Genomic DNA, 15652 nt, shown 5'->3' on the forward strand with positions numbered 1-15652 from the left:
TTTCCTAATACGGAGAAGTCCCGATACATTGGATCAAGGCCATCATGGATATGGAGTGGCCTCCTCAGTCTCCAGAACTAAATCCAATAGAGAATCGGACGTCAAGCAGGCAGTCGCTGCATCAAAACCAACATCCATCGGATCCCTTTGGGGAGTAATTAAGTAGTCCTGTACTCAAATTTCCATAAAGCGATGCCAGAAACAAATTGACTCCCTGCCAAGTCGCTGCGCAGCTGTTATTTCCAATAAAGGATACACCAAAAAGTATTAAATGAAGAATATAAACATAGATTTAATAGTTAATATTGTTATCTCATGAATATTGGGAGTTTTTATAATTTTAAACCCATTTTTGAAAAGTGGTGCTTCGATTCCAAAAAGGTATTGCCCATTTTGACAGAGCTAAAAATATATGTAGGGTGCCTATCCAAACATTGCTCGAGTAGATGGTGCTATTATTTTTTTCGCAGCTGTATATTAAAATTAAGAAACTTTTTTTTGTGGTAGCAAGCTATAAATTTTAAATTAATAATGCCCAAAAAATGAATTTAAAAAGATGCGGAGTATTAGACAAGCAATAAATAAAGAAATGAAGACATTTGGAAAACTACAGATGGAGATATGGATTTTCAAACAGAGGAACTTTTTGAAATTTACCTTTTTTTTGCCAACTATAAAAATTCTAATTTATAAGTTTTTTCCGGCTAAATACTGATCTACTTATTTATTGAATTGTATACGTAAATAAAGAAATGTAAATTTTTTCTGCTTATGTTAGGATGATTAATCAATAACAAACTAAAGATAACACTTGTAACTAAATATTGGTTTATTGTTGTCTTTCTAAATTAATCATACCGCAAATACCACAGCTGACAGACTATAGGTGCAGTGCCAACTTATACTTAGAATAGCCCTATTAATCAAAATGAAATGCTTCCAGGATTGGATAACCAAAATAACGTAATTCTTTCGGGCTTTGTTATCTTTACATTTTACATAGCATAAGTTTTAAAGCTCCAATATAAATTATTTTAATTAGACCCATTTGAAGTTTTCGTTGAACAGTTTCCACCAAGAATATACAATGATTTGTTGCCATCTCTTTCACTTCCATAAATTTTGCCAGCCTTTTTAGCCATCGATCCCAAAAGGTCTTGAGAAATTTTGTGTGCTGATCTTAGAGATGATGCCCATTCCTTTAATCCTATTTCATCCTATAAAATTAGAAAATTAGCAAATCTTCAGAATAATATAATTATGATGCTTTCTCACTGAATTTGTCAAAATAATTCTTCCATCTCGGCTTCCATCATTAATTCGTATCTGAATACAATTCTCATTTTTGTGCACAATAAAATCGGAAGAGACGTCTTCTACTTGGTCCATGAATATCAATTCTGGCTTATTATTTCCACTTTCGGAATGTAGCTCAAGCCTAAAATAAAGAAACAAAAATAAAATATATGTAAGTATTTTATCCAAGTTCACATAAAAATAAAAAAAAAAACAAGAAAGGAAGCGAGCTTCGGCAAGCCAAAGTTAATATACCCTTGTGCTCCTACGGGAAAAATGTATATTAGAGCGGGTCGATTTCGGAGCCTACAAATAGTATGGGGGAGTAATCTTTAAAGGACTCTAAATATTAATTTCCGAAAAAACTAATTGTTCACGCCAAAAGGGCGTTTAATTTCAGGAGGCAGTGTCGAGCGGCAGTTTTCTCCAGATGTCTACATCTCGCGCGCTCGCACTGCCGTCCGCTCTCCCTCTCCATCTCTCCCCTAAGTCTCCGCTCTGCTCTGGAGCGCTTAAGTTATGTTAGGCTTAAGCAGTTCATGTTTCCAAGTGTGCTAATAAACACCTACGCACGTCGCGTAAAAACCCCAAAATACTCCCGTGTTTTTTGGGTACCACTCAGTCTTGGTGCTTCAACTATTTCCATCGATCAAGCCGCACCGCCCCAACATTTTGGTCCAGTCGAAGCCGGATTTCAAAATCTTTGGATTTTCCTCTTCTGGAGTTTTCTTTGATTTTGTCCCAGCAGGCTTGAACCGCTCCAGATAAGTTCCACTTACTATAATGGCCGGTCATACGCCAGTTTTTCGAACCCTATTTCGACTAACTTTCTGTATGATATATTGTCTAAATCCAAAAGTGATTAATCCGACGCAACGGCATTTAATATATGTATTTCAATTCCGTTACTTGTGCCCGACAATATTCCAGTTTCCTTTGCCCACAATTGTACACTTGAAACAATTCCAGAAGATATTTCAGTGCTACTATTCAACAAAAATATTTCTCAAATATATTTTCAGCCACAGTAAAAAATTCCCGATCATAAAGATTGTCCTTAAGATTTGAACTCTTTATTTTTTACTGTGTTCCAGCTGCATGTGTATATTTACAAAAACAATCTGATACAGTCCACTCGAACTACTTTTTTCTAATACAGTCCACTCCAACTACTTTTCTCGACCTACAAATACGGCTAAACTATTTCTAAGATTAAAAACAAAGTGACAATATCCACAAATTTACTCCAGCAAATCGTTTGCAATTTAGTTGTGCAGGTGACAAACAAACGCACCGACATACAAACATAAGCGAAGTCTTTCCAATTCCCGCAACGTTATTCCGCTATTCGCACCCCACATATGTACATATGTACAGTGTACATACATACGTATATCGCCAGTGCACAGTGGGTCAAGAGCTCACAAAAAGTGTTCCTTTCAAACAAACAATATTAAAGTCCGTAATTCCTTACATAAGTCCGACTATCCGGTATAATAAATATTTATTGCCTATCCGACAGTGTGACCGTATATATTTACAATCTTAAATTATTTAATGTCATGGCAACATCAGTAAAATCCGCTTTAACCCGATTTATGGCCACAGCTGACTGTCTGATCCACTTTGAGGCCACTGTGAACGCTCCAGGTGCTCCTACACCAACGTTATCCACCTGTAACATCCGTCGCGATTACCTCAATTCCTTGTGGCAAAATCGACGACATATGCTCCGACAGCATTATATCTGAGGGCAAGAGCGCCGCAGACACAAAATCCATACTAAAGTCGAAGTATTACCAAACGTACTCCACTTACGAAATATTTGCCGCGCAGCTGATGGAACAAATCCAAAAAGGCTCCTCCCAAATACCTCAAGCTCCAGTAAGTCCGTCCCAAAATTCCACGTCTTATGGCTGTCGGCTCCCTCCTATCGACACAGAGGTTTTCTCTGGCGACTATCTTCGCTGGCCGACTTTCCGGGACCTTTTCACGGCAATATACATAGACAATCCGAGTCTAACGCCCGTTGAAAAATTATTCCACTTAAATTCAAAAACAAGTGGCGAAGCTCATTCCATAGTTTCAAGATCCCCACTCACCAATGATGGCTTTCGCTCAGCCTGGAATAACCTAACTGAGCGTTTCGAAAATAAGCGATTGCAGGTGAACAGTCACCTGAAAACACTTTTCAATGTGCAATTCATAGCACAGGAGTCGGGAGCAGCCTTAAAGGAACTTCAACGCACTTTTCAAGCTTGCTTAACTTCCTTAAAATTTTCCGGTGTTAATATTGAGAATTGGGAACCTATCCTGGTTTATATGTGCTCGACAAAACTACCAAAGCTCACTCTCTCATTATGGGAGCAATCCATCCAAAATAAAGCCGAAATTCCTACGTGGCTTGAGCTTGATGCATATTTGACGGAGCGCCATCTAACTCTTGAGGCCGTCGATAGCTTCCGATCTTCCAATTTCCACCACGTCCAGTCCAAAGACACAAATCGAGAGGCAGAATTTCCAAAAATAAATCCTTCAACACAAGGTTAGTTCCGATAACCAAAGGCTGCGATCTGTGTTCGAAGAAGAACCACCCCGTGCGTATATGTCCACGCTTCCTACAGATGACGGTAGAAGATCGCTTAGCCTATATCCAAAGGAAGCAGTTGTGCTCTAATTGCTTTGCAAGTAGCCATCAATTCCGCGATTGCACAAGCGCTCACAACTGTCTCACTTGCCAAGATCGGCATCACACATTGCTTCATCGAAACAGCGGTCCTACTACTCCGACGATTCCATCCGACCCTCCAAGGCCAGTATCCGCCTCAGTTCCACACATCATTTCGTCCTATTCAACGCAAGTTTCCGTACAAAAAGTTCCTCATAAGAATACTCCATCCGAATATTGGGTTCCATACCCCGCCTTGGATGGCAGACGTACTCGAGGTATTAAATCCTACAAATGCCGAGTCTGCCAAAAGATCCATCCTCTACGGAAGTGCCACCACTTTCTACGGCTAAGCCCCCAGAATCGGCTTCAGGAAGAACATATCCAGAAGTACTGCTCCAATTGCTTGGCTCACAATCATTCCAAAGACTCCTGCCGCAAAGGTCATCACTGCCACAAGTGTGGAAAGGCCCACCACACTCTCCTACATACGGACGACCGATCTATCTTTCCAAAATTTTCCTGAGCCTACTATCCTGAGGTCGCGCGCTCGCACTGCCGTCCGCTCTCCCTCTCCATCTCTCCCCTAAGTCTCCGCTCTGCTCTGGAGCGCTTAAGTTAAGTTAGGCTTAAGCAGTTCATGTTTCCAAGTGTGCTAATAAACACCTACGCATGTCGCGTAAAAACCCCAAAATACTCCCGTGTTTTTTGGGTTCCACTCAGTCTTGGGGCTTCAACTATTTCCATCGATCAAGCCGCACCGCCCCAACACTAATGATCTCAAAAAACTTTTGATAAAAAGCGACAAAAAATTCATTTTTTTTTTTGAAGAAAATTTCAACCCTATTATTACCTCTATTTTTCTGTTAACAACTTTAATATAAATCTACTGTGGTAATTTTTCCTCAAAAAACTGTACCTTTCATTATTTTTGGGCAATATTGCTTACATTCCTCTAATCCCCCCATACGATTTGCCACTTTCTTTGGACCCATTTCCATGAACTCTTTCTAATTTTCCATAATAATTGAATCCTCCTGAATAAAAGTTCCGTACAAGCTTGTGTCTCATCACCTTTAGGTTCAGCCGTATAGCTTAGAACACAAAATCCGATAATTGGATTTATCCTAAATATTATTGCTGATACACACTCTTAATTCAAGATGACATTACTTATAAACATGAAAAAACCCGTTACTCAGCTAAAAAGATTATGAGACGGATAGAGATATGCTTGCTTGTGGCTACCGCCACCTAACGCCACCTAGCCTATAACACCAGCTACTCCACAGCGCCCCTAGCGGCTTCGTGGCATATTAAAACAGCTGATTTGCTACATGTGTTGTGCTATCTCGATTGAATTTGCAAAATATTAATTTGCATTTGGCTATAACTTGTTAGTGAATGGTCCGATTAAATTATCCATGTAGGTGGGTATTGATAATAAGAACAAACTCTCATTTACAATTTTACAACGTATTAAAAAATGTAGTCGGTTTTCAGTGTAATGGTCGTTCGTGGGCGTTAGAGTGGGCGTGGTACCCTGAATCCAACTTGCGCTGGATATGGACTTAGTTGGCCGGACGAGCCGTTCCCAAGCCCCACCCTTGTGGGAGTGCAGAAATTGAAGGACCCTACCTTGGCGAATCCCAATATTTCCAGCTAGCCAAAACGGTGACGATCTGTTTAAGCTTGGATTTCGAGCCGGTTATTATCGGCAATTAATAATAATTGATTGAACTTAAGCGCTCTTGAATATGACCAAAAACTCTGCGACTGATGTGGATTTTCACCTCGTCCTCTACGGATTTTGACAGCCGCAAGCTTATTACCGCTGCGATTAATTCGAGCTTTGGAACCGGTACTGGTTTTAAAGGTGCTACGCCCTTCTTTAAGGCAGTTAGTGAGCATTGAACCACAACAGCAGATGTGTTGAGACTGGCATCTACAAGGTGTTTAGCTGACCTTCTAGGCATCGATTTTCCTTGGAGGCCTCGGGGTGTCTTTATTGCCTTTAGTTGGGGCATCGTCTTCTTTGAGCCGATCGTCCTATCCTACACCGGGTCGCCAAATGTTTAGCAATATGATTTTGACCTGAATGATGAAAAATCCTAGAAGTCCGTGTAACATGAAGCTCCGAACATCATGACTTCGCATATATATCCGGATGGTCTCGCGACCGCTGAAGAGAGTGGACGTGTCTTGTGCGAGCTCCGCGAAGAGTGCAAGAAAGTTGATAAATTAAATGCAAACAAAACACAAAAACTAAATTGGTTAATTTCAAATAAGCGAAAAGACGCTAAAACCAAATAAAAAACGGTTCCAACTCACTACATCGGTGTAATGACTTAAACTAGCACATAATTATTTTATCTTATAAGTGCCACGCTAATAAAAGCTCAATGAGCTACGAACAGAATAAAGAGCGACTCAGCTCCGCGACCCGAAGAGACGGTTACTTTTCGTATGTCTCAACGCGTGATAGCGAAGTGCAAAAAACGACCCTACTGTCGGTCGATAGCCAAATGCTTACCATGCTTACTTACGGCTACCCCTACTCCGACGGCGTGGAGTCAACAATGCAAAACCACCCCACCATCAGTTTCGACCCCTGGCGCACCAACAACATGCAACGGTAAAACTTCTGCATCCGCACTAAATTTGTCAGCAACAACTACAGCTACGACAAAAAAACCAACGACAACCACAGCTACGACTATTATTTCGGAATCGACTGGAACCGCAGCTCTAAATACAACGGCAACAAGAACCACGACAACAAATCAAAACCAAAACAAAATTCAGCAAGCGGGTCCGGCCATACAGACTGGACTAGATCGGTACATCCAAATCAAGCGTAAGCTTAGCCCGCAGAACACCGCGGTAGGTAACAAGTCAAAAATAAACCGTGTCCAAGTAGAAGATATAGTACCCGGGAGATCCGACAGCAATCGATTTGCGCTTCTAGCAGAAAATGAATCAGGACGGGCTCAGGAGACCCAACCGAAACCTAAGCCCCCACCAATTTACATTAGGGAGAAAATCTCAAACGCCCTGGTCAACAAAATGGTTGCGCTGACCGGGGACGGAAACTTTCATGTTGTTCCGGTCTCAAAAGGGGATATCCATGAAACCAAGCTTCAGACCAAATCTGAAGAACATTTCCGAGCAGTATCCAAATACCTGGAGGAAGCTAGGAAAAGCTACTACACGTACCAACTAAAAAGCAGCAAGGACCTGCAAGTGGTAATAAAAGGAATCGAGCCCGACGTAACCGCCAAGGAAGTTATCGATGCTCTCAAGGAAAAAGGGTTTTCTGCAAAGAACGTCAGTAACATTATAAACAGGAAAAAAGAGCCGCAACCACTCTTCAGGGTCGAGCTGGAGCCAGACAGCAGAGTCTTGAAGAAAAATGAAGTGCACCCCATTTATAACCTGCAATACTTATTGCACCGAAGAATTAACGTGGAAGAGCCACATAAAAGGAACGGCCCAGTGCAATACACAAATTGTCAGGAGTATGGACACACCAGGGCATACTATTCGCTTCGAACAGTCTGTGTAGCTTGTGGAGACTTCCACAATTCGGCTAACTGCCCTGCCAACAAAGAAGACCCCAAAAAGAAAAAATGCGTTAACTGCCAAGGTAACCACACAGCAACCTACAGGGGCTGTCCGGTCTACAAGGAGATGAAGAACCGCATGCGAAAAGTGATAGCAACGCGTCATCAGAATACCCAAAATGCGTACACTTACTCGCGTACGACGCCAGAAGTATTTTTCGACACGGCTGCAAGATCCTCCTTTGGTCAACTAAATACCCAGAAGGGATTCTCATACGCCGATGCCCTTCGATCGGGGACGGAAAAACCACTCCAATCTAATCTAGGAAACGCTCAGCAGATCCAAGAACAGTCGCAAAGCACTCTGGAAACTATGATGCTCACCATGCAACAAAGTATGATGGAACTCATGTCATTCATGAAAACGACCATGCAAACACTGGTTCAAAACCAGAACATGGTGTTACAGCTACTTGCAGCTAAGCAGTCCAAATAATCAGATGGCAAATCTACGAATAACAATGTGGAACGCCAATGGCGTTTCACGGCACAACCTTGAAGTAACACAGTTCCTGAATGAAAATCATATCGACATTATGCTACTGGTAGAGACGCACCTCACAAACAAATACAACTTCCAAATAAGAGGCTACACTTTCTACCGCACAGACCATCCAGATGGTAAAGCCCACGGCGGAATCGGCGTCCTAATCAGGGAACGCATCAAGCACCACTTTCACCAAAGGTTTTCAACTAATTACTTGCAAGCCACGTCTATCAAAGTGCAGTCAGGCAACGGAAACCTCACCATAGCCGCTGTCTACTGCCCGCCTCGCTTTACAATTTCTGAAGGACAATTCATGGACTTCTACAACTTGCTTGGAGACCGCTTTATAGCTGCAGGGGACTATAATGCCAAACACACGCACTGGGGATCACGCCTTGTGACTCCCAAAGGAAGGCAATTATACAATGCAATCATAAAACCGAACAAGAAATTAGACTATGTTTCCCCTGGCAGCCCCACATACTGGCCAACAGACCCCAGGAAAGTTCCAGACCTAACAGACTTTGCGGTGACAAAAAACATTCCCCGCAATATAATAAGCGCCAAAGCGCTTTCGGACCTGTCGTCAGACTATTCGCCAGTGCACAGTAGTTCCGTCAGAGGCCAAAAATCAAAAAAACCGATTTGAAAATATTTAAATTAAATTTACACAGTTTGTCTCTAAAATGTCCCATCTTCCAATTTGCAAACCGGTTTTCGCTGGAAACCCAACGGTACATTCTAAAAATAGAATCAAAAGCATGAACACGTGTTCATTTCAACAGCGCATCGGAGCTGTGGTGAAATATTTCAAAGCAAAAGCGCACTTCAAATCGGACTGGTAACTGTTCAAGTTGATAAATTTATATTATTCAAAATGGATTTTAAAGCTCAAGGTATTTATTTTACTTTATGAAATTAATTTATACTAACTTGATATGAAATTAATAAAATCTAACTTGATATGTGAAACCTCTTTGTTTGTACCTGTTTTGTGTGTCTCAAATTTGTTTACCTAAAGTTTTAGTTGTGATATTTTTTTTTATATTTATCAGAGTTTTAAGATTTAAAAATCGTTAAAGTTAGGTGCGGAATGTTGCGAATGTAGTTGTAATCGTTAATATGCTAACACGACTTCTTATTTTTTCAAGGTCAAATTTTGCCAGCGCGCTGCAGCTGAGCCCCTGTGTCGTCTTTTGTGTCTCTGTTTTTGTTGTGTCTTTGTGTTCGTCTTTTGTGATTGTTTACAGCTTCTATTTGTCAGTTTATTTTTTTTACTTAAAATTATTCTAATTATTTTTCCGTTTTTCTTTTATAATTTTTGTTTACAAAATAAATTTGGACAAATTTAATGAATATGCCATCGATACTGCTAAGGAATTGATAAAAGAGTATCCATGGTACTGTTTGACAGCTACAGTCCATAAGGTGTTAGTTCATGGATCTTCTGTAATTGAGCATGCACTCGTGTCAATCGGAGAGCTTTCGGAAGAAGCTGCCGAGTCTAATAATAAGGAATTAAAAAAATGTAGATTGTATCACAGCCGAAAAATGTCACGGATTGCAACAAACACAGACAAATTGAACACACTCATTTTACGGTCGGACCCATTTATAACTGAGCAAAGACAACATGGAAAGAAGGATAAATCAACTTTACTTGAATCTGTGTTCAACTTACTTGAAGAAACATTATAAATCTTTGTTAAATTATATTAATTCGTTAATAGCTTTGAAAATATCAATATAATAAATTGGCTTACAATATGATTGTTTAATTTATAATTTTTTTAGTATGATATTATTTTAGTAGGTGTATAGCTTGAGAATTAGACGGGAAAGATATTTAAATTTATGAAATATAAACAAAATAGTTGATTTTTCCTATGGCAGCAAATGTAAAACTGCACCAACCTTATAGTCTGGGAGTTTAGATAACATACCTCTAAAAATAAGAAAAAATTTTCCATTTAAGGGGGTCTTCTCATTCAAAACCCGTTATTTGGACCCTTTTTAAAAAAATTCTTATTTGAAAACGCAAAAAATAATTGAAAACTTTTTTTATTTATTGTATTACAAAAGGTTCAAAGTAAATAAAAAAAAAAATTGCCTCGATACGAGGGCTGTTTAAAAAGTATTGAGACTTCAAAGTTGGTGGTGGAAAAAAAAGGTGTCGTCACGGTGGCGATCGTTCCTATAGCAGCTATATCATATAGACGTACGATATGGCCATTTCTTATAACATACATATATTTATAATATTTTTTTTTAATTTTGGGGAAAATTTTGTAACAATATAACAACTAAAAGTAATTATGGCCGCAGCTCCATACAATCCGAACCACTGTGCAGTGCTAATAACTCTTCTTCAAAGCACAAAAACCACAGATCACCCCCTCAGGCTGACGTCGCACAGAACCAACTGGTTAAAATATAAAAAGTATGTAAGCTCACACATCAAATTAACCCCTCACTTCAACATCGAAGCGGACATCGACTGCTCTACCGATGCTCTTGAAGAAGTACTCGTGGAGGCAGCCACTATCTCAACACCACAAGGCAGGGACGTGCAAACCAACCATTTCAAAACTAATCTGCAAATTGAACGGTTAGTCCTAGAAAAGAGGCGCCTGCGACGTGCCTGGCAAACCAACAGATCGCCGTCATCAAAACAACGTCTTAAGGAAGCCACTCGCTCACTAAATCGAGCTCTAAAGCAAGAAACAGAAAATGCACAGCTGCAGTACCGCCAACCAGTACAAAAAATCCTCTGTGGAGGGCTCACCCAAATCTGAGCTCTCCAATCGAAACAATCACTCCGATAAGAAACTCATCTGGCATCTGGGCCCGCAGCGACGAAGATAGAGCCGAAACTTTTGCTTTACATCTAAGAAACGTCTTCCAGCCGAACCCTGCCACTGGTTCATTTTTCCTACCACAAATCAAATCTGAATCTATTTCCCTACCACCATTGTTTCAGCCTTAGGAATTCGCGAAAGTCATTGGGGAACTGAAACCTAAAAAGGCCCCTGGCGGTGACCAAATAACCCCAAAAATGTTAATTGAACTCTGCCATTGAGGTTATTTGTAAGCTCTTCAATGGTATAATAACTATCGGCTACTATCCGAAAAAATGGAAAAAATCTATTATCATTATGATACCGAAGCCCGGAAAAGACCACACAATTTCGTCATCCTACAGACCAATTAGTTTATTATCGTGTCTGTCTAAGCTGTTCGAAAAATGCCTTCTAACTCGCATAACACCATATCTAGGAGCACACAATGTTATCCCTGCTCATCAATTTGGATTTCGTCAAAGCCATGGTACAATCGAACAAGTTAACAGAATAAAATCAGAAATAAGCACAGCCTTTGAGCATCGGGAATACTGCAGCGCAATATTCCTCGATGTATCTCAAGCCTTCGATCGAGTATGGCTAGATGGCCTCATGCACAAAATCAAAACACATTTACCTGATTACACTCACAAGCTTCTTGAGTCGTATCTATACAACAGGACCTTCGCAGTGAGGTGCAATACAACAACATCCGACGACTACATTATCAAAGCTGGAGTCCCACAAGGAAGCGCGCTAGGGCCTACTCTGTTCCTCCTATACACAGCGGATATTCCCACGAACGAGCAGCTAACAACATCTACGTTCGCTGACGACACCGCAATTTTAAGTCGCTCGAGGTGCCCAGGCCGAGCCACAACACAGCTAGCAAACCACCTCCTCGTAGTAGAGAGGTGGCTATCTGATTGGCGGATTAAAATAATTGAACAAAAATGTAATCACATAACGTTTACTCTCAACAGGCAAACATGCCCTCCACTATTATTGAATAATACGCAGAAGGTTTTGCTCTACAACTCCACTCTCAAGCCCATCTGGACATATGGCTCCCAGCTATGGGGGAACGCCAGCAGAAGCAACATAGACATTATACAGCGCGTTCAATAGAAAATCCTGCGAACTATCACTGGGGCACCGTGGTATATTCGCAACCAAAACATCCACAGGGACCTAAGCATTCTTACCGTAAAAGATGAAATAGACAAACAAAAAGCGTCCTACAACGAAAAACTCTCTGTGAACCCCAATCGCCTCGCAAGAGGCTTGACTTTGGTTTCCAGCCGATCCCGTCTACAACGCAAAGACCTGCCAAGCCAGCTATAACTTTCGGGCCCCTTTAGCACAACATCAGTCATATGACTGTGAGTTAGATTAATTAGTCTAAGATTTGATTCACTTATTGTTAGTATCCAAAGGGAGAAGATTCATTAAATAAATAGCAAAGCATTAAAAAAAAAATATATACGAGTATATATCCGGTTCGCGCGACGCATATCCGCCTCTCCACAAGAACATTTGAGACCCTTGGTCTTTAAGTCGGACCCGCACTTGGTTGAACATCTTATGTTTGTCCCCGGCTACATCGCGTTCACGGAATCATAGGAGCACGACCATCAGCGACACCAATGTTTCCGGTCCGTTCAGCAAAGCATGGTTGAGGGAAATTCCGTTGATTTCGGCCGCGGCGGCCCACACTACCCTGGTTTTCTTCTTATTTGGGTTGGTAACAGTGGAAACTGGAAGATACCAGAAGCTTGAGATGGGAACTATCTCCTCTTGAACTAGCTGCCGGCTTAACCTTTATCCCGGTAGCTTTTCATGCTCACCACTAAGAAATGGCGGAGAGCCGAGTTCTTTGCCATCTTCGCCTCCACATCCTAGCGCCATAGGATACGAGTTAGGAAATTCCACTTTTCCAGGGCTTAGCTTCAGCATCTAAAGTTGTCGAAGCCTCCATTATACAAGCAGCGTGTTCATCTTCCCAGTTCGTGCAGGCGGTCCCCATTACCTCACTCGCAGACGTGCAGAACACGTGGGTGTTGGCCGCCGAGATTTAAAGGCTTACATGCTTGGAGGCCTGTTCCGTTTGGGAAATGTCTCCAGTCCAGCGCAGGCAAAGCTCCTTTACCGGGCAGTCCAGTCCAACTCGTCGGCAAGGTCCCTCTCTATTAGGGTGCAAGCGGCACCTTCATCAACCAACGCAACCGTATTTATACGGCAACTTTGTCCACAGAGTTGCATCTGGATGTACCGAAACAGCGCCTTCATTGGCTTTCCTCTATGAAATAGGGATGTCGAACATTTAGTTGTCCAACATTGCCAGAGTCGAATCTCAGATCAGTCGAAAATTTTTCGACAAGTTCCCACAGCAGAGCGGGGTCATATAGGTACTCGTGTAGACCTATCGCTGATGTTGTCGCGCAGTAGTATTGCACGGCCAGCGCGGGAGTTACCGTCCAGCCGGTAGGTAACGATCCTCCAGTTAAGCCATCCAAAGCTATCCTAAATATGGTACGTTGACGGGTGCACACATCCACAACATAGTCCGAACTAAGCCGCGACCCACTTAAATCGTTGCCCCTTTGGACCGTTTTGCCGATGAAGCACAGGAAACCCCAACCCCTTTGTATAGAAGGAAATTTGACATTTCGGCAGCGGCGGCTTCACGGCCACCGCTGAATAATATATAAAGTTAGTGTTATGACAAACTTTAACTATCGCAGACTATTTTTGTCCTCAACTATTCGTAAACCTATTCAACCCTGGTTATCACCAAGCATCGATCTACCTACTTTGGCGTTTCACTTGAAATAACTGGCGCAGTAGGCTCCGGACCGTTAAAGATCATCTAATATTCATAATCCTGTAAGCACACTACACATACACAAAATTACGGTGGATTATCTTAAGAAATTGAAGAAATTTAGGTGAAGTGCCAATCCTTAATATTGTGAAGAGAAACATCAGTGAATAAATTTATGCGTACAGTGAGCAAAGTTATTTGGTGCAAATGACACCGAGAGCTAATGCATAAAAATATATATTTTTTATTAAAAACTGTGACGAAGTTATAAAACCGACATATACATAGTCAATAAGCACCAAGTTCCTTTGTTACCATATAATAAAATTAGTTAAGTTTATTTTCGAAGTACACATATAGCTTAAAGCCACCGGCCAGAGAAAAATGAATTATATTTTTAAGAGAACTAAGACAACTAAGAGACGAAGAGAGCAGAGCCAAACACAAGGGAGTAGAGCGAAACACCACCAAGCAGAGCCAAGAGCAGACAAAGAGCACCGATCACAGCAGTAGCCGCACTGCTCCCTCAATCACTTACTCCACCAAAGGAGTGTGAGAGACCACCAACGACGCTGGCAGCGCTGTCCCCAAAGTTTTGGGCAGCAATGTCGCCAAAGTTTCAGGCAGAATTAGGTCACGGCCAAGCGATCGGAGAAGTAGCCAGAGCTCGACGTATGCAAGTGACGAGATCAGTCGGGATTTTTACAAAGTGAAAAAGGTACAAAAGACGCGCACAGGACGAGCAATCACCGCCAGGACACACGCATCTATGCGCTTCGCCATGGGTGAGCATGGCCGCTGGCCAACATTAGGACAGCTGGCAGTAAGTATAAGGGATGAACAGTTTACTCTTCTTCTTTCTCGTTTTCGGGCCCGGGCTCGAGTACTGGCCGCTGGACAGTGTCCGGCGCGGACTCGGGTACTGGCCGCTGGAGCATTCCGGGCCACAGATAGCTCCTCCGCGACTGGGACCACCCACGCGGACAAGTAGAGACAAAACGGGATTAGGAGTACTGGCCGCTGGACAATTTCCGGGCGCGGACTCGGGTACGGGCCGCTGGAGCATTTCGTGCCACAGATAGCTCCACCGCGGCTGGGACCACCCTCGTGGACAAGTAGAGACGAAACGGAATAAGGAGTACTGGCCGTTGGACAATTTCCGGGCGCGGACACCGGTACGGGCCGCTGGAGCATTCCGACAGCTCCGCCGCGGCGGGGAAAAGTCGCCGGCGCTAGGAACCGGCGGCAGGACACACGGACCAGCCATCAGGACCTACTCTAACCACCCCGCCACGTTTGCTCCTTTCTAAAAAACCCTTAATCATCATTGGCACTTTATGTATTGGTCGTCTCAGAATATATATAAATTTTGCGGGGAACTCTGGGCTGCTGAGGATCACACCGGCCGTAGAACATGGTGAACTTTATATCAAACAAATATTTGTACGAACGAAATAAAAATGGGGTTCCACTAACATAAAACAGTCCTTAAAATTCCATGGCGCGAGTTTAAAGGATGTTCAGCATTAAAGAGATTCATGGGAATTTCATTGCAAGCTGGATTTATATGACACATACAAACTTGTAAAAAGAAAAGAAATAAAAAAAATATATAAAATAGAAAAAAGGAATAAGAATGAAGGAAAAAAAGTATGAAGAAAACAAATTGTTATAATGATTCGAACAAATATTAATTTTGTACCTTCACAGAAAATTCTAAAATATAAAGACCAACTGAGGGGCTCACAACTACACTACACACTACAAAGATACGTATAAAACACGCATATACTAGAATTATAAAAATTATTTTAAGAAATCTTTGTGAAGACCATATACGAGTGAATAATTGTAGATCAAGCTTTTTTTTCCAAAGTAAAGATAAATTTGACCTAATGCCTAACATCTCTAAGG

The 15652-nt window shown here is 41.7% G+C and overlaps 1 protein-coding gene across 10 annotated transcripts in view; it reads right to left on the bottom strand.

The window, feature by feature from the left end:
• Window positions 1–265: 265 nt before the first annotated feature.
• Gprk1 (G protein-coupled receptor kinase 1) overlaps window positions 266–15652 on the bottom strand; it is a 609802-nt gene continuing 594415 nt past the window's right edge. For all 10 annotated transcript variants that reach the window (XM_070998248.1, XM_070998247.1, XM_070998244.1 and 7 more), the window contains 2 exons: window positions 1276–1438; window positions 266–1217 (listed from right to left, as the gene is read on the bottom strand). In XM_070998248.1, the coding sequence (XP_070854349.1) occupies window positions 1035–1217; window positions 1276–1438 (346 nt within the window). In that variant the 3' untranslated portion in view covers window positions 266–1034. The remainder of the gene's footprint in view (window positions 1218–1275; window positions 1439–15652) is intronic.

This window comes from Drosophila suzukii, assembly GCF_043229965.1.
Source record: "Drosophila suzukii chromosome 2 unlocalized genomic scaffold, CBGP_Dsuzu_IsoJpt1.0 scf_2c, whole genome shotgun sequence".
In the NCBI taxonomy this organism is placed as follows: domain Eukaryota; kingdom Metazoa; phylum Arthropoda; class Insecta; order Diptera; family Drosophilidae; genus Drosophila; species Drosophila suzukii.